Raw genomic sequence first — 26,134 nt, 5'->3', positions numbered from 1 at the left:
CAGCAGAGCTGCTGTTCGTGTTTCTGTCAATCTGGTGGGAACTTGACCTTGAATTTTTACTCTGTGATAAGATTTCAAGGAATAGTTTACATGGCTTTTACAAGTGGCTGTGTAGTACAGACAGTGCCAGAAATTAAGCTGATGCCTGAAGCCAGACTTACTGTATGGAACATGCTGTTTCTCTGTTACTTTTTCATTTAACTTACTCATATAACTCCTTCCTTTGTGTATAGTGTCGTGTCCTTTTACGCATTATTTATGCAAGTTTTTACACAATATCTCATGCCCCTTCATATGGAAGTTGACATGATGAGTAATTATAACACTGCAAACTTGCATAATCTACAGAGTGGTTTTTTTTTCCTGCTCTCTCTTCTGTGCCTGTAGCACCAACTTCAGAAGCATTTTCAGGTTTTTGTTGGGAGAAAGGGAGAAGGAACAGAATGAGCAGCAACTCTGCTTCTTGGATGGCAGTGTATGTGATTTGGGGATTACACACATTCTTTGTAAGCTCAAGACCAGTATATAGGATTTATAATGGTGGTTGTAATTGGCATGTGCCAGCTGTAGCTTTGTAGTTCTTCACAGAACAGCAATGTTCAACTTATTTACCCATGAGGGGAGATTTTTTTGCAATATAGACATTTCAGAGGCTTAATGAATTCTCAGATCAGCAGTAGAATAGTTAAAACTCGCAGATGCGAGTTACAAAGTGTTGTACACAAAATCACTGCATCCTGGGAATCTTACTCTGAAAACTTGCATCCGGATGGTTTCATGTTAAGTGGATACTCACAAAGTTCTAATGCTGGCTTCTGCTAAATTGTCTGCCTAAATTGAGGGAAGCCCTTCAAAATAGACCATCTTGCTCTACTCTGGTTGTTAGTCTTGTTCTCAGTGAGGTGCCCTGATAGCTGAACAATTTGGAGAGCATGAACCCTGCCCTGTGGTTGCTTAGTGAACAAAAAGGTAAGGGAGTTATTTACATTGTATATGTAGCACAGCAGCTGTAGGTCTGTGGTCTTTGCCTGATAGTGATTCCTGCTGTATGGTCTAGCCATAAGTGAAACTGTAATGCAGAGGGAACTTGGCACTGTGGCACATGGAAAGTGTTACTCAAACCTGCAAGTTGCCTATGTGAGGTCCAGATGTTGGTGAGGGCTCAGACAGGCTTCTCATCAGCACTGGGTTGTGTGCTCTCAGCTGTGCTCAGTGGAGGTGCACGCACAGCAGAGATTTGTCAGGCTGCAGTCATTAACTGTGGCCTGCGTCCTGCTTCAAATGGGTACCTCTTTGTTTATAAACACAACAAAAAGGAATTCATAGTCATTCTTCAAAACTGGGCAATGCAATATACCTTTATTCTGTTTTCAAAGATTGCTGAGTGAGGTACGATGAGACACCCTGAGCAGATGCCTGCTTCCTAGAGTCCTCTCATTGAAACACCTGCTAGGTCCAAGCCATTCTTTGTAGACCTTGGAAGGTTGTTCTCAAATGACTTTTTCTAAGCCTGGATTACGGCTCATCTCCACAGTGTCACTTTTTCTTAGCAGTACCTCCATTCTCTGTTTTATCTGTAGTTACTATCTGAAGATGATGAACATGCAGTTGAGGTAATGAAAAACTTAGCGTCAAACAGGTCTCAATAACTTGCCCTTTTTTTACTTGAAGGGATAGAATTAAAACTCTTCAGGGCTGGCAGGACTCACACTTTCTAAACAGTTAGTGATTACCTTCTGTAATAAACCTGTTAGTCTGAATAAGATGTTCTATGCCAGTATATGTTCTTCTGACTTTAAATATTTACTTTAAAGTAGGTTGTGAAAGGCCAATTTTATTCTGAGTGCTTTGTCAAGCTAGGCTTCCTACATTTTCCATTTGAACAGTGGAAGAGAGATAAATGCAGTGATAGCCTAATTTTCACAGAATCAGCTAGGTTGGAAAAGACCTCTGCGATCATCTCACCCTCTGTTAGTTGTGTCCCGTCCTTCTCTCCCATCTGTCACCCCTTCGTCTTTGTTTTTATAGGCAGAATTGTGGTGCTTGCTTAGGGCAGCGCTTCCTCTGTGCCCCAGCTTTTTACCTCTTTGAAGCCCATCCAAACCTGAGCTGCCTGAGCCTCCTTGTATGCAGAGGCTCTTGCTGAGCTGGTGATGTTCATCTTCCTGTCTTCACCCTCAGCTCTACCCTTGACTAGTAGACAAAATTCAGAGCAAGGAAGCAGAAAAAAAGCTTTTGTGAATGCCAAGCTGTGACAAACTCTTCCCCTGTCTTTCAGAGTAGGGACTGAAGTTCTGGTGTCCAGTGTCTGAAATGTGCCTTATGGTAGCTTTGTAACCAATGTCTTTATGGTGAGACTTTGAAGTCGTTTCACCTCATTTAAGTGCAAGTGGTCGCTGTAAAGGGATGCTTTCTTCCTCTGCCCGCCACCACAAATATTTTCTGTGTGAGAGTCACGACAGCTCTAATAGCTTGTGCCACCCCAAGTGAGACTGCATCGTTGTCTGCTCTGATTAGACTGACCTTGCCAGAAAACAAACACAAAAATTAGTTGCATCAGCAGTGAGCTGATAAACTGCATGAATGGTCGAGTGACATAAAGGCTATGGCAGAAGTGAACGGGGTTACTCCCTTTGGTGTCAGCCTGTGATCAAGTCAGCTTCAGGGTTGGCTGGGCTCCTCTGGAATTGGGATGGGTACACAGCAGGGAGGATGAGGGCAGCAAAGGAGGACCCAGTGGGTGACTAGGAAGGGAGGGGTTCACCTCCACTGCGATAGGCTTTTATTACTATCATTACATGCTACCCCTTTCACAGAATATCTGTCATGGCTTGAACTGGTGACTCCTCCCTCCTCTGCAGGCAGTCTTTTTCATGCAGAGTTTTTGGTGTGGCTTTTATTTTCTCCCACACGCATGTCTTGAGGAAAAATTAGCTTTATCTTCCTTATTTGGGAGTTAACATTTCCAATTTACAGACAAATTAATTTAACAAAGCTTGCTAATTTTAGGTTCATGATGACCGACAGATGAGAGACAGAGATGTGTAGGGTGGCTATGAGTTTACGGAAGAGGTGTTACCTTAAGTGGGGAGCTAAGTGGGAAGTACAACTCCCACAGCTATTCAGTGGAAACAGTTACTGCCCTTTGTTTCTGCGCTGCTGTGTGACCTGGATAGATATGTGTGTGTGGTTTGGGATTTTTTGTTGTAACCCCCTCCACCCACAATTTTCCAGTGGTGGTCAAGCCAAGGCCTCCGGTTTCGGCTGGCTTGGGTACTGAGCAGCAACTCCTCTTTCTTTCTCTATCCTTCTGTGTAGGGTCACTGATACCACTGCCTATGTCTGACTGGAGGGCTGGTCTTTAGGTCCTTGAGGGGTTAAGGCTGATGCTTTGCACAGGTCTGCAACTTTGCGGGGATGGAACAGCGCATTTTGGGAACGTTTGCCTTAAAATGTTTGCCAAATATGTCTAAAGTGCCCTCTGTCTGAGGCAGGTATGGAAGAGAGCCCTACAGCCCCACGCCACTGTGCTCTGTGTCTCCCCTCTTCCCCCAGCCCTTTCTGTTTGCAGCAGTCAAGCTGAAGGTTTTGAAGACAAGTCACTTCTATTGTGCAACTCGGATTTGTCTCCCAGGCAGCATCATGTTGTGAGCTGAACGACACGTTAGTCTCTTTGGGGGAAAAAAATAGATTTTAGCGTAATGCATATTCATGAAGCTGCATTATGGTTGCTGTGACAACCTCACCAGTGGCAGTTGAGATCAGTATGTTGAACTTCTGTCTCCAGTCCCTGTGTTGTACCATAGCTCATGTTACATAGCTTTCCACTTTTTTCTTCTTCCTCTTCTCCCCCAGTCAGTGGACAATTTAAATTGTTTCAGAGTTGATGCTTAATTAATAGCTGCATCTAATTAAGCCTACAACACCAAAGCACAACTTCCTGCTGCTTCCCAACCCACATTAATCGAGTGTTGCTTCTGCCAGCAGAGGAATAAAGTAGAAGTGATTCGGGTGGGATTTTTTTTTCTTTTGTTCAACTCCCTTTAAGTTTAAAGGAAAAATAAACCTTAATTACTAAACATAATGTTTCTTCATAGGTAGCCTAACTAATAACTTCATCTCTCATGAGAAAAAACCCCAACAGAATCTATCCCCCTAACCTATCCCTATCTTGTCTAGCCTGTCTCTAGATTCCTAAGGACTCCTGACCCTGAAAGGAGCTTTTAGTAGGTGTTCCTCAAAACCAGCAAGCAGTCTGTTCTGGGTATATTATGGCCCTGAAGCCAAAAGTGATGTTACTGGAAGAAGACTTTACCAGACTGTGACTCCGAGGTAGTGACTAGTATTTCAGGATGAACCTGTTGTGTTGAGCGTGGGGAGAGCTCAGCTCTGAAGTTTTGTTTGCGTGTCTGTTGATGTCAGATATTGAGGGCACTTGTGCAATGCTTGTAACATTCACAAAGTGTTTGTAAGCTGCTCTTGGCCAATCCATCTGGATGTTTGACCCAAAGTATTGCTGTACCTTGGTTTCCAATGAGAAATGATGACATCATTCTATATAGAGAATTTAAAATGTTGCATTGTCCTGGGTGATCTCATGTGGGTGCTGCTCATGAACGAGCTGCATTGAGCAAGGTTTGTGACCCTTCTGTGTGCTGAACGACTCTTTGAGTTGAGCTTAATGTAAAGTTTTCTTGAAAGGTGCCAACTTCACCTTTACGAAACCACTTCCTGTTGTTCAAGGAGAGATGCTGTGGTTAAGGTTTAGCTTTTTTCACACATGTGAGCCTTCTGGAGAGCAATATGGGAGAAGTGTGTGCACAGGGAGAAGAAAAGTGTGCTTTTCTTCTTTTATCCTGTGCTCTAGGATAACCCTGCTTGAGTAGGGAGGTTGGCCCAGATGACCCACTGTGATCCCTTCCAACCTGACCCATTATGTGATTCTCTGAAAAGCTGGCAGACAAGGAGCTCTCAAGTGCAGTCAATTGATCTTTCTCTGGTGAGTTTCTTAAATATTAATAAGTACAAAATGTTCAGACAGTGACTTGAAATGAGATTCTGTTCATTAAAATGAGAAATTGGGGGGAAAAAATCACGTAGCAAGAGGGAACTTTTTGCACAGAGCAGTATATAGAGCTGGACTGTGAATCTGTTGTAGACTTAGATGTACTCACTGCGGCTTCCAGTTTTAGTCTGACATCCAGAAAAAAACATGCCAAGCTTTGTTTTCAGTATCAGTTGGTATGTGGATGGATTGGGTGTGTCTTGTTGGGTTCCTGCTCTCCTGTCAGCTGCTAGGATAATATGCAGGAGTGTAGAAGTAATGAATACCTCATGTAATCCCGATACCTTCCACTGCCTCAATTTGCGCACCATTCCCTCATGATAAGACCAAAACATCCCTGTGTTGACGACTATGTCTGTATTTGTTTGTCCACACACAGCCTGGCTTTTCTTGGATACCAGGGCTCTTACCTTGGACTTCTGCAGAAACATATTTTCACATTGAAAGGAGAATATGAAGGAGATATGAGGGAAATGTTAGATTTGCAGTGTCATATTCAGCTTTCTGAAAAGCTGTTTTTCTAGCAAAAAGAACATGGGTGCTTTGAAGGTTACCATACTGTGTCATAGTCTTGTAGGGTCTTTTTGACCTGGGATGAAATTCATCCATGATGTTTTAGTGGGTTTTTTGTTGTTTGTTTTTCCCGCAGGCTTCAGACTAACACTTTCTGGGGCAATGCTGTTTGACTTTGTGTAACAGGTTTGTGTTTTGTTAATAGCAGCTTTGTGTTTTGTTAACAGCTAAGGAAAACTGAACCCCGTGTTGGGAAGCAGAGCCCTTTATCTAACAAAGTGCACATGAAAATTTAGCTGTTCAATCTCTGCCTGGTCTACCAGGCCACATGCTCTGATTCAGTGTATTCATGTGTGAAAACTAAATGCAACAACAGAAAACCAAAACCCACAAGCCATTAGGGTTTGAGAGTAGGAGACTGGGGTGAGATTTTAGACATAGTGGTACACTGGGTGCTGCCCTTCCCTGAGTTCCCTTTTCCCTTGTGCATCCCAACCTCTTCCACGTTCATGCAAGAGCAGAGCATGGGGGAGCAGTGACTTGAAGGGGTGGAGAGGTTGTCCATAGGAAAAAGCCTCATAACCAAGTGCCTCCAGACTGCACAGGTGGGATGACTCATTCCCTGGAAGCTTGTTGTCTCCTTACTGAAGCCTCTCTGTAAAATAGGCAGAAAAAGCTGTTGTAGATCTCCGTATGATTTTTATGTGAAAGTTTGGGAAAACTTGATTTTTCTGTTCTTAGTATAAATTTGGAATGTGTGTATGTTGGTTTGGGTTTTTGGGTTTCATTTCATTTAAAATGAACATCTGACAGTTATTTGGGAGTTAATTGAGGGGTCACATATTAGGTCCAAATAGAGTTATTTCTTCCTTGGCCCTCTGTAAAAGGAATAAAACTTCAGGCTTGAAGGATTTGCTTTAGCAACTAGATATTAATGGCAAATAAAAAATATCTTTAAAGATTATTTTAGTTTGAGGTTTTTTTGAGTGTGGAAAATATAGACCTATAGGGCTAATCAAACCCTGTATACATAAACTGTTTCCTAGGGAGTTTTTTATGGTTTAGGACTTTGGGATCATTTTTACAGGCTGCTGCTTAATTTTGCTGGTTTGACATCTACTAGTAAAACAAGAGGAAAGCAAGCTGCTTTCTTAAAAATCTGGATGCCTGAATAGCCTGGTTTGTAAGCATGTTAATGTAAGATATCCTTACTGTATTATGATTGAGGACCTGCTACTATTATTAGATCTGGGTGAGTTGTAACAAAGTTGGCTGTAAATCACTCTTGCAGAGTCAGCGCCTGCCTTACTGTGCTCTGCAGCGCTTTCTGCTGTAGCATTGAGTGTGGGGAATGTCTTTTGTTGCTTGCATTAATGGTAGGGTGTTTGTATGCAGAAATAAGCTTGATTGGGGAGCATGGATTGGATTTTATTTTGCTCAAGTTGATTTGCAAGCATGATACCAGTCTTAATTCTCACTTATAGCTTGTTTGCTGTATGGTAGTGAGAGCAATTATTGTCACATGTATGAAAGTGTTGGGAAATGACAATTGAAAACACATGGAGTTAAAATATTTGTATTTTTATTAGAATTTTGTAATATTTATCAGTAGTTAGTTTGAAAGCAGAGGGAGATGTGGGTCTGCCTTTGCACTCTGAGCTCCACATGTGCAAAACTACAGGGTGGTTTTGATGCTGTGGGTATGGGGAGTTACTAGAAACAACCTGAAACTTACAGCTGAACCAGCTGAGTCCAGAAGGGGTGTTTGGGTAGGGATGAGTCAGGATGGAGAGATGGGAGAAGGTGAGGGATGAATAGCTATGATGGTGAAGCAAGTGTTTTGATATTTAGTTACTATATTTTACAATAAATCAAATTCTAGATCAGATTCTCGTCTTTCATTTTATAAAAACTCCCTCAAGCTTATCTAAATTTGATTCAAGTCACTTGGAATACAGAATCTCCAAGACTCATTTTACCTACGGAGCCTGAAACTGCTGAAATGTCGCCATATTTATTGATCTTTATCTAAAAAAAAGTTGCTAGTTGCAAGAACAGGCTGCTGACAAAAAAGAGTCTGTTTTAAATCCAGCATTTGGCTGGAGGCCAGATAATGAGTTTCTATAGGAGCTTATTGGCAAGCTTACTTTTTTGCTTAGGTTCGTGTAATGTAACTGTAGGTAATTTAGGAGCCTGGTACATACAAAACAATTTTTAGACAAAATGATCTTATTATTTTTAAATTTTAACAGAGAAGATATTTTTATATAACAGCTTTGTTATATAAAGCGCTTTAAAAGTGCCTTGGAATGTGATTCTTTACTATTTCCTCTTTTAATGGTCAACCTACTGAATAATCCTTTAAAAATATTGACCCTCATGGCATCTCTGTTTTGCTAGCCTCAGAATTAAGCTGACTCCATTCAGTGGAGTGATTTAAAGAAAGGTTTGCATTTCTAAAAGGCTGTGTGGTAACACACATAAGGGTAAGTACCTCAGTTTTGTGAGTAAAAAATACCATAAATGTGTTCATGGGTAATCTGTTGGCCAGGTTATTCTGTGACCTAGGGCTGAAATGTATGAACTATCCTAGGATGAGACTGGAGTGTATGATTTTAATTTCCCAGATGGTGTCCGTTCCAGGCAGTTATCTCGATGGGCTTTTTCACTGGCCTTGTGCGTTTTTCATTCTTGATTCAAAGCTTGATGGGAACGATTGGAGATTGCTCTGTCTCAAGATGTTTCTGACATTTCTCATTTCTTTTGTATAATAAGTGAATGTGAATCTATGCTAAGGGGAAAGAAAACTGAATTTGGATCTTGAAACATCCATTGAAGTGCTGTAAGAAGATGTCGAGATCCAGCTCTTGGCTTTGAGGAGTGATAGATAAATGTGATTTTAACAGGAGAATGCCAAGGACTCCTGATTCTATCCAGGACAACAATGCTTATCTGCAGCCTTGAGTAATGGCTCCATCCTTAAGAGGGATGGAGAGGGCATGGGATGCATACTCGTCCTTCATGTTGGTATGGGCTGATGGGTGCCAACCAGAAAAGGAATAACACTGTACCATGCTTTATTATTTCTTCGTGTAACAGTATTGTTAGCAGTGGCAGTGTGGATGATGAACAGACAGGGTTTGGTTTGCAGCTGCTTTGCTGTAGGTTTCTTACATGGTGTGTAAAACTGGTTGAATGTAGATGGAGATCATTGCAATGGGCAGGAGAGCAATACAGTTGTACCGGTGCCTATCAGAGGTTTGAACTTCCCTAATACGATTTGTTCCCTAGTTGCTATTAATAGAAGGGCCTAGAGATATTTCTGGATGTGATAGCTGAAATGTTTCTTCATCAAATAGTCAGTGAATGAGCAAGAAGTGTTTCTATTTTAAACTTAGCTTTGACAAGCAAAAGAACTTCAAAGAAAAGCTGTTCATAGAAAATAACCTTGGTGTGAGTTACCACAAGTGATTCTCTCTAAGTGATAGATTAAACACAGGGCTGCAACTTTAAGCATCTCTGATAAAGGAAGAATTTTATGGGGTTTTTTTTGTGAGCTATACTGTAGGGGATTTGTATTAGTTTAAAACTTCTGTATTTAATTGAAGGGTGCTAATAAACCTTGGCAGAGGTGCAAACTCAGGCAGATTTTGAAGTGAATGATCCAGTTTGAACTTGCTGTGAATAGTCACTGCCAAAGTGTTAGGGTAAGCAGAGAATTCATAAGGAAAGTTGAAGAGCTCTGTTGAAAAGAGGTTTGTGTAAGGAGGTGAGAATTGCCTCAGGTGCAAAGGCTGTGGTAGGGAAAGGCTCTTCTATTTTGCTCTTTATATTCCTGAAGTGACGTGTGTCTGAATCTGCCTTTGCTTTTTCATCTCACACCAGTGCCTGGGATGATGTGCCATGAAGCAAAACATGACTTTTAATGAAGAGGATGGTGGTGCTGACCACAGAGGACAAAAGGGTAGTAACAGGAACAAGTGCCTCAAAATTTTTAAAAATCCATTTATTAGAGCATTGAATCATTCTCCAAATGGAACTCTGTGAGCTGAGGAACAGTGTTTGTAGGAGAGAAGATTGTGGCTGATTTGTTATAAATGGCCAGAGTGTTAGATTGCTGAAGTGGCAGGAAAAAGGAACTAACTGTTGGGTTTTTTTTTTCTTTTTAAAGATGGAACTTGGGACCTTTAGTACCGAGTGTGATTCATTGAATGGGACCAGTTTGGCAGGTCTGGTTTAAATCAGAAATTATACAGTGCAGTGTCTTGGAAAGCTATCATTACAATGAGTTTACGTACATAAATTAAGCTTTCTTCTGTTGTCTTTTAAAAAGCAAAATGCTTCCCCCAGTAGTATTTAAGATTTAGAATTTAAGAATTGCTCACGTCAAATACTGTCACTGGAAGTGAAATGTCCTGGGCATTTCTCATTCCTCTGGATGTTGTGGCACCTGCAAAAATACTGACTATGGTGTTTCTCTTACAGTAAAATAAATTTTAGCCATCCTACTAGTCCTAAAAAATTGCGAAAACATCACTAATAAAGTGATTCTCGCTTGCACCTCGAAGAGAGTAATAAAAATCTAGCAAGGGATATACAAGATTTTCAGTTGTGGTAATTTGAAGGATTTTGACAGTGCATTTGAATGTTCATAGTCTGTTTCAAAAGTCTCTAGCATTTGGTGGGATCTTCTGCATGGATCTGTCTAGTGGCTTTCTTCAGTAAACCCTTGCTACTTTGTTTTCTTAGCCTGAAGCAGTAGGGAGATATCATAGCATCTTTACTATTTTGCTCCAGTTTGTCTGGGAATTTAAAGATTGTTTGTGAAGCTGAGTGGATTTTCATGTCTTTGATTAGAAACATCCCAAGTTCAAGAATGTGGACTTACCAACTAAACTATTTTTGTTTCATGTGACCTGTTAGGAACTGACTTCCTAAACTTTGGAGTGCAGGTTGTTACCTTGTGCCTATTCTGACTTGCTTTAAAAATAGCCAGGAGAAAGAGGCCATAATGGTCTGGGAAGAGGGTAAATCATCAACTACTGAAAAACAAACCATGCATTTGTTACACTGTGGAAAAAAATGCCTATTAAAAAGCTAAGCTGCACCACGTTTTTCATCCACTGGCCCTTGAAGGAAGGCCCTTGAAAGATGGTTGGGAGTAGTTAATGATGAGAATGTCTTTATTTAGGTTTATTGCAAGCTTTCTAAAATACTCTTGATGTCTTGATCTTGCAGAGACTCCAACCGTCATGTTAAGGTAAAGCAGAAAAGTGCAGTGCTGAACATGCTAAAGAAGTTGGACAAAATAAGGTTCAGAGGTCACAAGAGAGATGAGTTACTTGATTTAGCAGAGTCTCCAAATGCTTCAGACACTGAATGTGGAGATGAAATTCCGGTGAAAATACCTCGAACGTCAGCTCGAGACAATGAAGAGCTGAGAGACCCTGTAAGTACTTCATTTAAGTATATAATTATTTTTATAGTTTTTATAGTTCTGAGGCAGAAAATAACAGAAATTAATAATTCTTTATCCTTATATTTTGGATTTAACACTTGAGGATTTCTGGACTAGGAAGCAACCTTCCAATAATAGTCTTCCATTTTGTGGAAGGATAAATTAATTTCTTAGTATTACGGTTCCCTGTACCTACTTTTTATTTTAGATATTGTGGGTTGACAGGTTTGTTAACCTTGGGTGTGCTTCTGAATGTTCTCTGGTTTTATTTGTTTTGTTGAATTATGAATGAACACATGAAAAGGAAAGGCAACTGTTCAGTCTTAGGAGCTCAGGTCTGCTTAAATGGCAGTGTCCAGGACTGTACGGATAAGGCTTCTGTTGGCTTCACTGCAGGGTCACACCACATTGTTCTCCACTGCAGTGTTGTACCCAGTAATGCTTCCATGCTACTGAGTTGGTTTAAACCTATGCAGCAGGTTTAAACTAAACTTTTTGGTGCTTGTAAGTGGGAGCACCCAAACAGACCTACCTTTTTAAAAGACACTGTTTCAGGAAGAGTTAAATATTGGTTAAAAAGTAAAATAAAATCCTGCTTTAACTGTTAAAAAATGGCTAAGGATCCTTGAGCTTGGAATGCTACAATCTAAATTCAGATTTGTCTATTTAACTGTATTCTAGAATGTGACTTGGAAGTCAGGATTTATATCACCCTATTTGGAAATGTACTGTGCAGTTTCTGTCCCCAAAATGTGATCAGACTGTTGTCTGAAGGCTCGTTTCTAAGAGCACAGGGCTTGCTCACAGCAAATTCTAAACTAAAAGACTTCAAATCGTATATGCTTATGTATCTGCTTTGAGATTGGCAGCTTTTTCTGTATATATTAGCTTTTTAAATTTAAGTGGGCTTCTATGGTACCACATACAGTTCTGGTTATAAAGAGCCTTTTTGCCAGAATGTTTTTCCTGTGGTCATGGAACAAACAGGTGGTAATGACAGAGCATGTTTTGGTCACAGAAAGTCTGTTGTATGCAAATTCTCAAGCATCTGAGACAAGTAAGTCTGTTAAATGCCATTTAGTCTACTGAAGACATCTGTCGTTCGTTAAGATGTAAGTATTGTGTGTACTGGGAGTAATCTCTGCTACTGCCCTTCTAACGTTTTATCTTCTGAGGTTTTTATAGGTAAATACTTTTTTCATTAAACTTAAGGCATTATGTTTATATCTGGGTATATATTAGATGCCCTTTGTATCTAAACAGAAGTATCTGGATGGCAGAGCTAGAGGCTACAGAAAGATTACTTAAACTCTAGATACTATCTTCTATATTTCTTCAGGGGAATAGTAGCTTTAGGATGGTAAGGAGGGAACATCAAGGTAAAACCTACAGTTTTGAATAATTATAAAAGCCTTATGGCTACACATCTGCAGTGATGGTCTCTGATTTCTCAAAATGTTGAGCTCTGTGTGCTGAGAAGGGAATTTGAAGAGAAACACTTTGCTTTCTGGCTAATTTACATACTGTAGTAGGCTGTTGTGATCTAAGTCCTTGGGATACAGTTGAGTACAGTTCTTTAAAAAACAGGGAGAAAGGGAGAGAGGAAAGCAGCAACAGCATCAAACTTGTTTTGCCCCACTCCTGATATTTGGGAACTCCAAATGCAGTGGAGTAACAGCCTAGGAGCAGCAACTGTGTTAAAGATATGAGCAAAATAAGCAAATTGGTATGAGCAAAGAGGTCTGACGTTCAGGGATAAATTTCAGATGGGAAATTTGAGGGATTAGCAGTTGGCCTCACAGACCTCTGGGAACTGTCCGTCTGTAAAATGAAGGGAGAAGAAATAATCCCCTGTGCTGCAGAGGTGCCAAGAATAAAGAAAGTAATGCTTATGTATTTAAATCAGTATTAAAATACTGGTTGAGATCATGTGAACAGGGCAATTCTGAATTATGTCTCTCTTATTGAGATGATACGATTGAATTGTATCTGAATTGGTTTTAATTTTCAGTATCTAAAACTCAAATCTTAAATTGCATGTCTACAGATTTGTTTTCTTTTAAAGGTTCTGTTAGCAACTTAGTATTATAGTTCTATTGCACTGATCATAAGAAGACCAAGTCTTATTGGTTTCTTCCTGTTTAATACCTTAGGGAAATGTTGAAAGCACACAAAAGCTAATGCATATCTTTTCAGATAAATGTGAGCTGTACTGTGCTTTCACTTTTGTTGCTTCATTGTTTCTGTTGAAATCTGAGTACAGAACTTGTGATTTGGAAATTGGTGACTTATAACTGAACATATGCATGCAAAATTAAAGTCCTGGTCCCCTTATCTGCATCTGTCAACCATTCCCTTGACAAAGGCTTCATCTCTGCCCCTCTACTTCCCTGCCCCTGTCTGGTGTATTAATCGTTATGGAGTCATTAAAGAAAGATCTCTGTCTATTAGAACAGTACAGTGCAGTCATATGAATGAAGGGTCCTTCTTTGCCTCATGGGTTTGCAGTGCACTTAGAAATGTGCACATTAGGTGCCTCTTCTTTAGATATGTATCTGAACCTGACAAGCAGGAACTCGACCCAAATGGATCTTTTAGAGTAAAAAACCCTGTCATAAAAGCTTGTGATTGCAGAGCCCCGATCATCTGCCAAGAAGAGCATCATCCTCTGTTGTGCATCTCCTGCAAGTGAAGTGAATGTTCAGTCTCAGGCCACAGATACAGCAGTGGCACTTAGTCCCAACGTATCTTACCGAAGTTACACGTGCAAAATTTACACTGTGAAAAGACAGAAAAGATGGCCAGATGAGGTCATCTCGTATTCTTTATCTTAAAACTGTGAGCTTTACCTATTTAGTTCAATAATAAACATCCTAATCTGTGTTTGGGTAGAGCACACAGCTCCTGACAGGAGGGCCCTGGGTCTGGAAGGATTTATATTTTCCTTTCAATTCTTCTCAGTGATTTCTTCTGTTCAAAAAGTGTCTTACTCCAAATTTGAACTAGTTTGGACTCAGCTTACATGCTGGCTGCTAGCTTGTGTGGGTACTTTCCCCCCTCTCATTTAAGTGCCCCAACTACCAGATAATGCCTTGGATAGCAAATACTTTCTTAGATCTCTGTGAGTATTTGGGCACTGTGATCAGATCATTGCCAAGACAGCAATGTTGGTTAACAAATTTAACTCTTTGCTAAACATCTCTTTTAGTTCTTGAATGGCTTCCTGGATTTCTTCCTTCCTTCCCTTTTTACCATAGGTGATTGTTTGGTTTTTTTAAAGCAAGAACATTCAACACTGTAGGTATGTAGAAACACCACAAGTGCAAAATAGGTAGAGGCAGTAACTTGGTCCATTCTTACTTCCTAATTGTGAACATATTAGCATTTGACTTGTTGTGACATTGGAAATTGAGGTAATGTTGCTTTCTCAGTAATTAAAGTCCCCTTCATTCAGTGCCACCATGTCCCATTTTTACGAAAGCGGAGAAAAGATTCAGTTCTATGTACAGGTATATGAATGAACGTGGTGCAGAGGAGATACCATCCCATTTGCAGAGGAGTAAAAGAACAAATTGTGTCTAAACCTGTGGAGGCAGTGAGAATTACAAGTCAAATCTCTCTTGTACCTGGCATGTTGTACTGAAAGCAATCTAATCTACTTAACGCAAGTTCCCTGCCAGTATGCTAGGATTAAATCTGAGTTATTGTGGTACAGAAAACATTAATTTAATTGTAGTACAGCTTGGCTTTTCCTGACATGTCAGTTAAAACTTAAATGCTGCTGCATCGGTCACCTCATTTACAGTGATTGTAAGGTATAAAACATGATGCTCGGGAGGTATGAAGCATGATGCAAACATTACAGTTAAGATGTTCAAGTCTCTAAAACTGACTAGCACTAGATTTTTTTAAATTTATGTAGAATATAGCTGTGTTTTAGGAGACTTCCAATATGGGCAGGCTTCCAAGAATAGCTACTAAGCATTAACTACTCATGCAGATGCCTTCACTCTTAAACAGTGTTGTTGAGTTTTCCCTTTTCTTACAGCAGGTAAATGCAGCATTCATGGGGAACTCTTTCATAATTTGAAGTAAGAAAATGCACATGAAGTGTGAGCTGAGAAACTCAAGACAAGCTGTGAATGCAAGCTAAGATTCTGTATTTCAAACTACCTGTGTTGTGTTCCAGCCACTTTCTGGGCCCTGAGGAGTGACTTGGGTGGATGGTTATGCCCCTGGGGTTGCCATGCCTTGTCCTCATTGCTCCTTTTCCTCTGTGTTTGAGAACTATTCCTCTCCAGGCTAATTACAAACTTGGAAATGAGACAACTGTTTTGTTATATCTTCCTAGAGAAAAGTCATCCATGTACATATGATGTTGTGGAAGAAAATTAGGAGAGAGTTGGCCATTTTTATTTCTGTATGATGCTGAAACTTGCTGTGCTGCAGATGGAGAGGACAGATCCACATCTGCTTGGTTAAGTGACTTAGACCCTTTCTGTGGCTGTACAGTGGCAGTGGTGTCGGTGCTCAGCACACAGAACAAAATCCCAGGGCTCACAGGATAAAGGGAGTTTGGAGAGGGAAGGCAGAGAACTCTTGGGCTGGGAAGTGCTTTATGAAAAGCCTAAACTGCAGATGGTTTGAAAAACCTTGGTGAGGAGATGTGATTTTAGACCCGGAGCTGGGTGTGGCTTGGAGCAGCAGCCCTGAACTCTGATAATGGGTTACAGAGAGTCTGTCATCATCAGAAATGTTCCTTTAACCCCTCTGTCTCTGACTCCACGCTTACCTCAGGCATTTCTCTGGCTTCCTGGGCACTGCCAGGCCTTGTGCATGGTCTTGGCTAAGTAATAGCGATTGCCAGCATTTTAAAAGGGCTCCTGTGTCAAATACTGTCAAAGCTGGAGAGGAAGAAGAAAAAGCAGAAATCTGCAGAAGCCTTCAAGGCTTTTCCTGTGAATCAGAAACTAGAAAGGACATCTGTACAGTACAGTGTAGTTGTTTCAGCCTGAGTCCCAGTGCTGTCCTACAGAGGCAACAGATAGGAGAAACCTTTACCCAGATAAGGCTGGAATTAATACAAGGATTTTGTTAACTTGTGAATTGAGTCAGTTATGCTAACTTCAGACAGAAGGGCTTTTTGAATTCAGAGGTAGGCAGTAGACCGTCAGCAAATGTAGAGACTTTATTTCTTGTCATCTTAGGTGTGTTGGTGTGGGAAAAAATTTCTGAGACAAAAAGAAACATCTGCTTAAATATCTCTCATATCGCTGTCCCGGGTGTGCTTAGTTTTCTGAACACTTCTAAACAGTGTTCATAAAATATTATGGTGATGCCAGTTTTGGAAATTGGTGCTTTATTTACCACCAAACTTGTGTTACTGTGTATCTTACTACTCTGGTTAAACTATATTATTGTTACATGATAATTACATGATCTTGCTCCTAGTATTCTTAGCAAGCAGCCTTATGTTTTAATTTAGTGGATTTTTTTTCCTCTTTTTCTCTCTACGTTACAAGGTCATTCTAACCTTTTGTACTTAGTTTGAAGATCTGTACCTCCTGATTTTTAACCTATCAACGGATGTCAGGCTGCTTGAAAATCTAATGCTTAAGCAGATAAACACATTTGAAAACTTTCAGAATGAGTCATGTTAACTGATATCACTCTCCTGAGTGCTATTCACCTCTTGCTCTTTCCTTTCTTCTAAGAGGCACAGTCAAGGTGTGCTGGGCTTTAATTAATGACTTAACATCTCTGAAGAAGGAAAAGCAGAGTTGGTTCTCCAGATGGATTTCTGAAATGTAGCACAACTTTGGGTGAAATATCTTGAGTATCTTCAATGAGGATGAAAATTTGGATATGCTGAGATATTTTTTAGCCTGTTTCTTCTTTCTCCCCTCCCTCGCTTTCCTTGTGCCTGCCTGTGGAGTGTGTTGTAAGGGTGCTGCTGTTCGACTTTTGCCACACCATCCTCCTTGGGGCTCTCCAAGTGTCTGGCAAGTGATAGCACTAAACCTTGCAGTGTAAATAAATACAACCCAGTTCTATAGATAAGAAATCAACACAGAGGTTAATTGACATGCTCATCTGAAAACAGGCTCTGTTACTCTTCAGCAGTGTCTGGAGCTGTTGCACCTCTCTGGCTAAAGGCAGAGGTGAATGGGAAATGTGGAGCATGGGGAGGAGGATGCTGTGCTGCAGCTTTCTGTGTGAGGATTGCTTGCGGTCTGTCTGCCTCTGCTATGACATGGTTCGTGCTGGCTCCAAAATGGGAAGCAGCCTGGGCTGCTGCTGAGCTAACAGCTTCTGCTCCTCATCGTGGCCAGCAGCGTTGACTGACTGCTGTGTGGGTGGGTGCTGCTTTTGGCACTGGAAATAGCATCTCTGCTTGGCACTGTATTGAGCATGCCCAAGTGGGGAGTTGATACCAGGTAAATGCTGGGCAGTAACTGCCTACAGAGTGCTAATTTGCCTGTATAGACAAATTCTGAGGCTTAAACTCAACATCTGTTCAGCTCAAGCAAGAAAACAGATGTTTAATAGATATTTCCACACTGATTTATCTTAGAAGTGCAAATCATTCCCAACAGTGAAAGTACTTTGTAGTCAGTAAGCTTTCTGCACATTTTTCCTAAAACATAGAAGATATCTTTTAATTAACTCTCCTATAGATTACTTGAGTTTATATATATATATATATATGTAATTTAGGTGGTGTGGTTAAATGTAAGCAAGCTGGTGTTTGAAAGCAGTACAGTTCCTATGTGTTTTCAGGGTTCAAACAAGGAGTGGGGGAGTGATTAGAATGGGTAAATAAATCCCTTTCTGTCTTTGTTCTGAGATGTAGCCTTCTGTAATCTATCACTTTGATTTTGAGTATTAGTGGTTGAAGAAGCTCCTTTAATTCTCATTGACAGACTTTTTGTACCTTGTGGGGACTGCACACAAGTGCTGAACAACCATTACCCAGGAGATGCCGTCACCCACCCTTTTCCCTGCTGTTTGAAAATGCCCACTTAATGAGAGAAAGATGGCATCCCCTGCCTTCTGCTGTGTGGGCTTGGGGTTTTTCTGTGCTCACTTCATGGAGGTGGTGGTTGTCACTGCTCTTGCAAATTAATCAATTTGCTCTTTAATTCCTGCTTTCTGCAGTATTTCCAGTGCTGAGTTCACTTGAGGGGTGCTGGTAAATCTGTCAAGACACACAGTCTCCTGACTCCCCCCTCTCCTAGCCTGCCAGGGTGAACTCCTGGGCACCAGCAACATCCTTCTGCAGTAACGGGGCTGTGGGGGAGATGGAGGGAGTGGGGAACCCTTCCTTGCTGAGAGCCTGTGGTCTTCAGAATTACACATTCTATAAATGGATATTAAAATATAAAATATGTATTTTCTAATAGCTCAGCAGTTATCTAGGAAAGTATTACTTTTGATAGCTTCACAATTTTATAGGTAAAGTGTGTTGCATTGACTGTTCATTTAATGGGAAGAAGAGAGGGATAGTATAAATATGCCTTTTAAATCAGCAGAAGTAAGGCTTAAATGATGATGCAGCAGAACTTGTAAGGGTGGTGGTGATGGTGGTAAATCTTAGTTTTCTGTAACTCCCTGAGGTCTGTAGAAATGTATTCTGTAAACTCACATGGGAGAGATACCATGCATTTGATTAGCTTTCATTCATTTGTTTTGGTAATTTAATGCTGAGAGAGGCATGCAGAGTTGTCGATACTTGCATGTTTCTCACATGGTTGTTTCTTTACTGCCCCAGAAATAAGTTGATGTATTTAAATGAAAAAAAAAAAACCAGTGCTTCTGAGCTGTGAATATGTTCTGGCTTTCTTATAGGCTGGTCCAGGGACCATCATCATGGCTTCAGGAGTCCCGGATTTTAACAGAACAGAGTCTGACAGACTGAGTGAGATCAAAGGTCACCTGGAAATAGCCTTACTGGAAAAACACTTTTTACGTAAGTATAAAATGCTCTGTGGAAGAGGAATGGCTTAAGCTTGCTGAAATAAGGTTTCTCTAAGCTGTAGAAGTTGGCATCAGAATTTTGAGGTGCTGATGTGCGGATAGCACGTGGGCTGATGTTTCCCTAGGAAGACCTTAAAAGCATTCTCAGGGTTTCTGGGTCACTTGGATATTTTTTCTTCATTGCATTTCTCACAGCATACCTCACTACATGATTAAAGCTGCTTAGTTGAAATCTTGATGTTGACATCTGCAGGTTACCTTAGAACTAAGTCAACCTTAATGTGCTTGGAATAGGTGGAGTTTTTTTTCTAGTAGTAATTCATAAGAAGAGATTTCTGAAGGGGCAACCAGTGCATTTCCTTGGCAGCTGTTTCAACAAATAATATGTCTTAAAACACATGTCTCTTAACAGTATAAGGATTACTAGTAAGTGATGTAAGAAATACAGAGAAGAGTGTCTGTAGATTTCAGGTGTTACTTGTTTGGGATTCCTTGTATATATACGTGTATTTGTATATATGAGAAAAAATGTATATGAGTCATTCATGGCTAGAGGCAGCCACAAGATTTTGGGGATTTAATCTCAGGAGATCTGAACTGCTGATTTTTAAGACAGGATAGTTAAAAACGGAAAAATGGAAGACAAGCATTCCTGTGACTTAGTAGAAGTAGAGATCTCTGTAATAAATCAATGAGAATTCTTGGTCAGTTGCTTCCCAAAACGGTCATTTTAATGTTTTGGTTTTAACTTCAGAGTATGAGGGTTGTTTTTATGTGTTCAAAGCTTGTCAGGTATTTTCTAAGGGGTAGGAATAACAAGCCTATGGATTCTATTCAATTTCTATAATCCAGCAACAAGACTTGTGTTTTATCTTCAGCATGTTCTCAAGGATTTGCCATTAATTTCCCTAACTTGTTTTTCATTTGGCAATATTTCTTCGATATGTTTCCCCCCCCCCATGTATGTGAGGGAGGCCTGATAAAGGAAACTGGGAAAGAATTTATAACAAGCTACTATCAGCTTCCACAGATAGCTGGAAGAGGTATCACGGTTGGAATATCAGGCAAAAACTGAAAGATCTGTTTGACTTGCCTCATTAGTTTCAGTACTTTACTTGAATATTTAACTACAGAGTTACCATGTACTTCTTCCATCGCAAAGATGATATATTGCTTATGCTCCTGTTATCGAACTGTTTTTAAAGTAGATGGAACATGTATGATTTCCTGATGTAATCTAGTGTGTAACAGAAACAGTAGGACCTACCAGAACTGATTTCTGGTTTGAACTAGGACATGCTTTTTGATATAAAATAGGGTTCCCAGGGCACCTCCATTGCTGGTGAATCCATTCTCCTTTCTTAGCATGTTCTTACAGTAACTGAATGTTATTTTTGTAAACGTTTGTAATCTTCAGGTTCTTGCTGTAATTTCAAAACCTTCTGATAAACTATGTTACCACTTCTGGCTGAATCCTTTTTCCTTTTCACAGACCTTTGTAGCAAACTCCAAGGTAAAGGGTAATGAAGATCACCCTTTCATGTTGAGCAGATGGTTGGAGGTTCAGGCTGATGGGATAGTTTAGCTGGGTGGATTGAGTCAGGTCTGGATGTCTCCAGCCCTTACTGCTAGGTCAAGAGCTCCTCACCAAAGACTGAGGTTTGCTGTAGCTGAAATTATGGATTTCTCCTGGCAAGTTCGTTGTAACTCTGTACTGAAAAACAAGAATAAGAATCATAAACTGGTGGGGAAATAAGTGAGGTAAAGCTTACTCTTTATTCCCCTACACTCCATTCAAGATTTTAGGCTGAAATAGGTCACTGTGTTTGTCAGTTGGAGTGAAGTAGCAGTTCTCTTTTTGGGTACGGCTCCTGCGTTCTCCTTTCTTTTTCCTTCTCTTTGAGTTTGTGTTTCGCACTTTTTTAATACTAGAAGTGCTTCATTATTGTTTTCTTCCCAAAAATGAACTAATAGTATGCAGAAAAATATTCTTGAAATGTGCAGTTTGTTTACTTCAATTTTCCTTGGAAGAAAGCTTGATCATTATTTTTTTAAAATCCTATAGCTGCAGTCGGTGCTTTTTAAGAAAGCTAGTTTCTCTGCAGTAGGTGTTTTTTAAGAAGGCTAATTGCTCTGCACTATTTCCATACTATTTTTATTTATGGAATTCTTTAAGGATGTCTGGCTATAATTGTGTTTTTGCATAAACCGTTTACCACATCCACTTAACTCCATTTCCTCCAGCTAGATGTGCAAAAATCAAAGCAACTGCTAGTAAGTGAGGGAAATACTTAAAAGTTTCATGGATTTTCTTTTTAATGTGTTGAGTTTCTAATTGTTATCAGTTTGATTCTGACATTATTTTTGCCTCTTCTGTACTTTTATTTGTATTACTGTGCCATTAGCCAGGAGGTTTAAGGAGATTTCCTCTCAGCTAAACATTATGCATAATGTACATTACACAGCTACAAGTCAGCGTGGGTCTGTAGTTGCAGGTGCCTGGCTAAAGAAGAGCAAAGCACTAGTCTTCTTTAAACTCTATTCAGCCATTAGTAGGCACAAGTAATAGGTGCAGTTTGGCTGAGTAGTATATTCAGTGAAACACATCCCAAACCTAACTGTAGCCTCTACAAGCTGCAGAGGAAATCTGGATCAAATAGGTACTGGAGACAAGCTGTTGTCTGTAAAGGGAAAATATCTTCATCTAAGATGCCAGATGAATCTTTTCTTTAGCAAAGAGATAATCTAAACATCCAAAGATATGAAGATGGAGAGGAATTGCTTAGCATGTGCATAGCTGTAAATGCAAATAAAATGTGACTGGAAATGCAAGGGGTTTAAGCTGCAAACTGAGAGGAGGATGAGGCAGGCAGAGGAGGGGATCTTGGATAATGTCTTAAGCAAGAGGGAGTGAGTGATCATCTGACTCTTCCAGCCAAGTTGCTTTTTCTGTCTGTGTGGGAGTGGTCTTAATCTCTGTGATCTAATGGCTCCTTCTGAGCCTTATTACAGGAATCCTGAAAACTGTGTTTGTTGGGTCTGCGGTGTTGGGGATTCCTGCAGAAAAAGGCTTGAACACCAGCTGAATGAAAAGTGCAGAGAGCTTAGTCTGCTAGAGTTTTAAGTGCACGTGGATGGATAAAGCTTTTTCTTGGAACTGTGACAATCAGGATCGTTCATTTCTAAAGGATTTTGTGTTGTTATAACCTAGTTTTAAATGCACATGAACACTGCCTTGGGCTAGTTGAGGATTCAGTTTGGGAAGGCAACTACTGACCCAGGACAGTTTTGCTAAGATCAGTAGTGATTTTAGTGTTTCCATTTCAAAACCTAGTTGTATCTAAGCAAGAAATAAAATCATGCTTGCTGCTCTTGCATTTGCAAGACAAAAATTATGCAAACCCATGATCTTTCTGGGTTTGCACCTCATAAACACTCTGCTTTTCTTCCTGTTGCTTCCTGTGTCTGCTTATAGAGGGCAGTTTTGGAGATATCAGCACTCTGATCGTGGTTCCACAAGGTGCTTTGTAAGCACACATGCATCCTGTGGTTTACATGAAGTATTAGCTAATTCTTGGTCAAAGATGTTCAAGCCTTTTGCAGTGCTAAATTTAGCAGCTCAGAGAAGAGGAGTTGGTGGTAGCGGCAGCATATGAGAGTAAACAAACCAGGTGACTGTTAGAGAAGAGGGTTAGTCATGATTCAGTAAATCAAAGAAACACTACATGAGGGTGAAGAGGAAATAAAGTCCTCTCCCACAAGGGTTTTGCATTCCACTTGGTACAGCAGAGTGTGGCAGGAGTCTTCAGGGGCTTACCAAACCACTGTTTTCAGTTATGATTTTTATACTAGCATTACAAAATAACTTGGGATTATGCTGCTTTCCCATTGAAATTCTGCTCCAGCACAGTCTTCATCCTCATGTGCCTTTTTGAACCCTTTATGTGACTAACTCCACAGTATTTTCTCTGGCTTGTTCTTTCTGATATAAATGACCTGATGATTCTTTGAATGAAGAACAACCTAGCAAAATAGTGACTACATGGAAGTAGAGCTCTAGAAAAACATACATGATTCTCAGGCAGATCTGGGATGTTAGAAAGTGTTAAATCTTGAAGGCAAAGTGTGTGGTGGTGGTTGTAACCAACAGAAGACCTACACTGAAAAGTCCAGTTCTGCACAGCCCCAGTAATTGTATGCAACAAATTGACTATGAAGCTGAGTCAGAGTCCAATTACCAACTGTGTTAGAATACCTTTGGTGTAATTTCTCTTGACGTAAGGGTCAAACACCAGCTGCAGTAGCAGAGAGAGAGAAGAGCAGAAGAACAGATTCACTGCATTGGTTTTGCTGTCTTCTTACTGACCTGGCAGCCTTTAATCTGAACCATAGGTTTAGAAATCTGGAAGCAGAATCTAGAGCTGAAGCAGAATCTAGGGCAGGTGAAGACCCTGGCGAGAGAGTAAGTAGCTGCTGTGTATATCTGAGACACCCAAATACCAACTCTGGGCCATAGTAGCCGCTGCTTGCTACATGGTCAACCCTGGCCAAGGGATCCTGATGCTGCAGCTTGGGCTCCAAGCTTGCTGATGCTGGTGAGCACTGAGGCTGCTGTAGCAGTGGAGCTTACCCGGGGTTTCTCACATCCTTTACTCCTTCCCCTAAGCTTCTTTCAGTTTAAAATCCTGGACTCTCAGGCAGTAAAAAGATGTCCCTAGGAGATCTGCATGTGCCCCTTGAGATCGTGGAGCTTCTCTAATGAGGACTGTGGTTTGTGTATGGTGACTGGTGGGGAATCTTCTTAAGTATTTTGCCTGGGCACCCAGAAAAGACACAGTAGAAAGATGTGAGTTCAGGCTTTGCTATAGAGCTGCTCTCACTTGCTTTGTAGTAACAAATTTTAAAGTTTTTCTAGATCTGACTTCTGACTGGGAGACTTCTCAAAACCTACAGAAAGTTTCCTAAGAGGTGTAGGAAAGGTATTGCTTATACCCGGAGATGCTTACATGACATACTGTGTATATTGAGCTCATTTCTAGCCTTCCTGGACAAAAAAACCCACAAACCTCCAAAACTCTGGCTTCATTTTCCTGGAAACATTTGGGAACGTTGGACGAGGCAGTCACAAGCAGGTTAGAGCACTTCTCTGGGGTTTAAGAAGCCTCAATATAGACTAAGGAACATTCAGACCTTCCTTTCTCATCTGCAAGGACTCTGTTCTGAATGGTGGAGGAGATGGGTTGGGCTCTTGCTTGCTCTCGACTTGGCTTCCAAGAGCATGATATTTCTGAGAAGAGAGGAGAGGGAAAGGATGCGACTCCAGCCCAGTGCAGCAGCAGGCTGGAGTCCTGGACTGGTCTTTGTTCTAGTCCTGACTTGTGCAATGTGCTCAAGTCATTGGACAAAGCACATACATGGACATGTACATGATGATGCTGTACATGAAGATGCCAGAAAGCTGGAGGATCTCATATTGTCACACCATCTTTTTGGGACTGATGAACCAAAATGCAGCACTGTGCTGAGAGAGATGTATTGTTTGAGCTCCTCCAGAGGCTTGAACAGATGCCACCTACTCACTGCCTTATGTAGGTGGGCTGTGCTTTTGCTTCTGCCTTTTTTGCATGCCCAGCTCATGCCCTTCCTGAATTGCAGAGAGGGTGTGAAAATCCAGGCAGGGCAATGCTCAGCACTGTTGTTCCTCTGCCTGTTGTGTAACTGGGATGGAGAATTTGGGAGCCCCATGTGGAACTTGCCTTTCCCTGCTCAGCTTAGTAACACAAAAGCCTTGGAAGAGCCTGCTGCTATTTCTAAGCCAGACATTATTTCAACATTTGTAGACTGTTTCACTTCTGCCAAAACCAGTGAGTGAAAACCATTCTTGCAATAATGACAATATTTTTGCAGCTCCCTTCATTTTAGATGGATTCTGCAACTCTTCTGGCACTTTTATTCCCTGAAATTTCTAGAAATTCATATAGCAGCAGTACTTTTCATGACTTTTAAGCTGACTTTATAAGTGTATCTAGCAATAGAAAACTTCCCACTTGGTGTTTTGAGAAGGCGATCTGTCTCACTACGCTATATTTTCAGGAAGCATAATTTAAAATGAAGGGGAAATGATCCTGTCTGTGTCACTTATAACACAATAAAGCTCCATTGAAAGCACTGTATGTAAAGTTACTAATTGGTATTTAGCATAACTGTTTTGTACAAACCATAGCAATGACATCTTAGTTTTTTCTAACATCACCCACTCCAAGTAGGACATAATGAGAATGGCGAGAGAGACTAGAGCAGTTTGCACTGAGGAAGACTGTCAAATATGAGGTGCTTTGTAAATCAGTCTCCTTCATCTCACAAAAGAGAAGAACACTTCATATGAGACTCTGTTATTCAGGTGAGGAGAATAGTACCAGGGGATATTAATTGCACTGAGAGGCAGGTTGTTAGTTCACTCGGCCTTGCCTCCACTGCCTCTGGATCGGAGTTGGCTTATTTCCTATCTGCATAGCAAGAGCCCACGCTGCTCCCTGCCCTGTAGGCGTATGCAAAGAGACTCAAAAACTGGTCCTCAAAAGATATGCTTATTGTAAGTACTGGAGCAGGAGCTCTACCTTTGAAAGACCAAAGAGAAGAACAAAAGAACGATGGAAACAAAACAAAGTAAAAAGAGATTGTTTAACTGCCAAACCCGTGTTGAAGTTTTTAAAGTCATTGGGCATGACAGATCACTTCTTTGTTTTGATATGTGCAGACTTAGCTGGAGAACAGTCATAGTGAAAATACAGGATTTATATTTGATTGTTTCACTTCTCCACTCTACCAAAATCCCTATAGAAAACACAGGAGAGAGGAGGGAAGGATATGAACTCAATAAATATTCTTAATCTTTAATGATTCTCTCTGCTTTTTGGCTTTCTATGACACCAATATTCTTATTAGAAAATCTTTTTGCCTTGTTTTCTGGATGAAAGATTCATGCAAGATTCAAGCAAGAGGCCTGACCGCAAGGGAAAACCATTAAAGTGACAAAGCAAGGTGTTCACAAATGTAAAAAAAAAACCCCAAAACAAGGAAGAGTTCTTCCAGACTGCTTGTTGTCCACCTCTGGAAGAGCT

The 26,134-nt window shown here is 40.6% G+C and overlaps 1 protein-coding gene across 1 annotated transcript in view; it reads left to right on the top strand.

The window, feature by feature from the left end:
- GRAMD4 (GRAM domain containing 4) overlaps positions 1–26,134 on the top strand; it is a 76,194-nt gene that overhangs the window by 13,928 nt on the left and 36,132 nt on the right. Inside the window, exons 2-3 of the mRNA XM_027731933.2 lie at positions 10,817–11,027; positions 18,885–19,005. Of these exons, the coding sequence (XP_027587734.1) occupies positions 10,817–11,027; positions 18,885–19,005 (332 nt within the window). The remainder of the gene's footprint in view (positions 1–10,816; positions 11,028–18,884; positions 19,006–26,134) is intronic.

This window comes from Pipra filicauda, unplaced genomic scaffold, assembly GCF_003945595.2.
Source record: "Pipra filicauda isolate LSUMZ 115617 unplaced genomic scaffold, ASM394559v2 scaffold167_size3244652_pilon, whole genome shotgun sequence".
Classification (NCBI taxonomy): domain Eukaryota; kingdom Metazoa; phylum Chordata; class Aves; order Passeriformes; family Pipridae; genus Pipra; species Pipra filicauda.
Note: the sequence above shows the minus strand (reverse complement) of the source record. Positions and strands in the feature narration are given on the sequence as shown.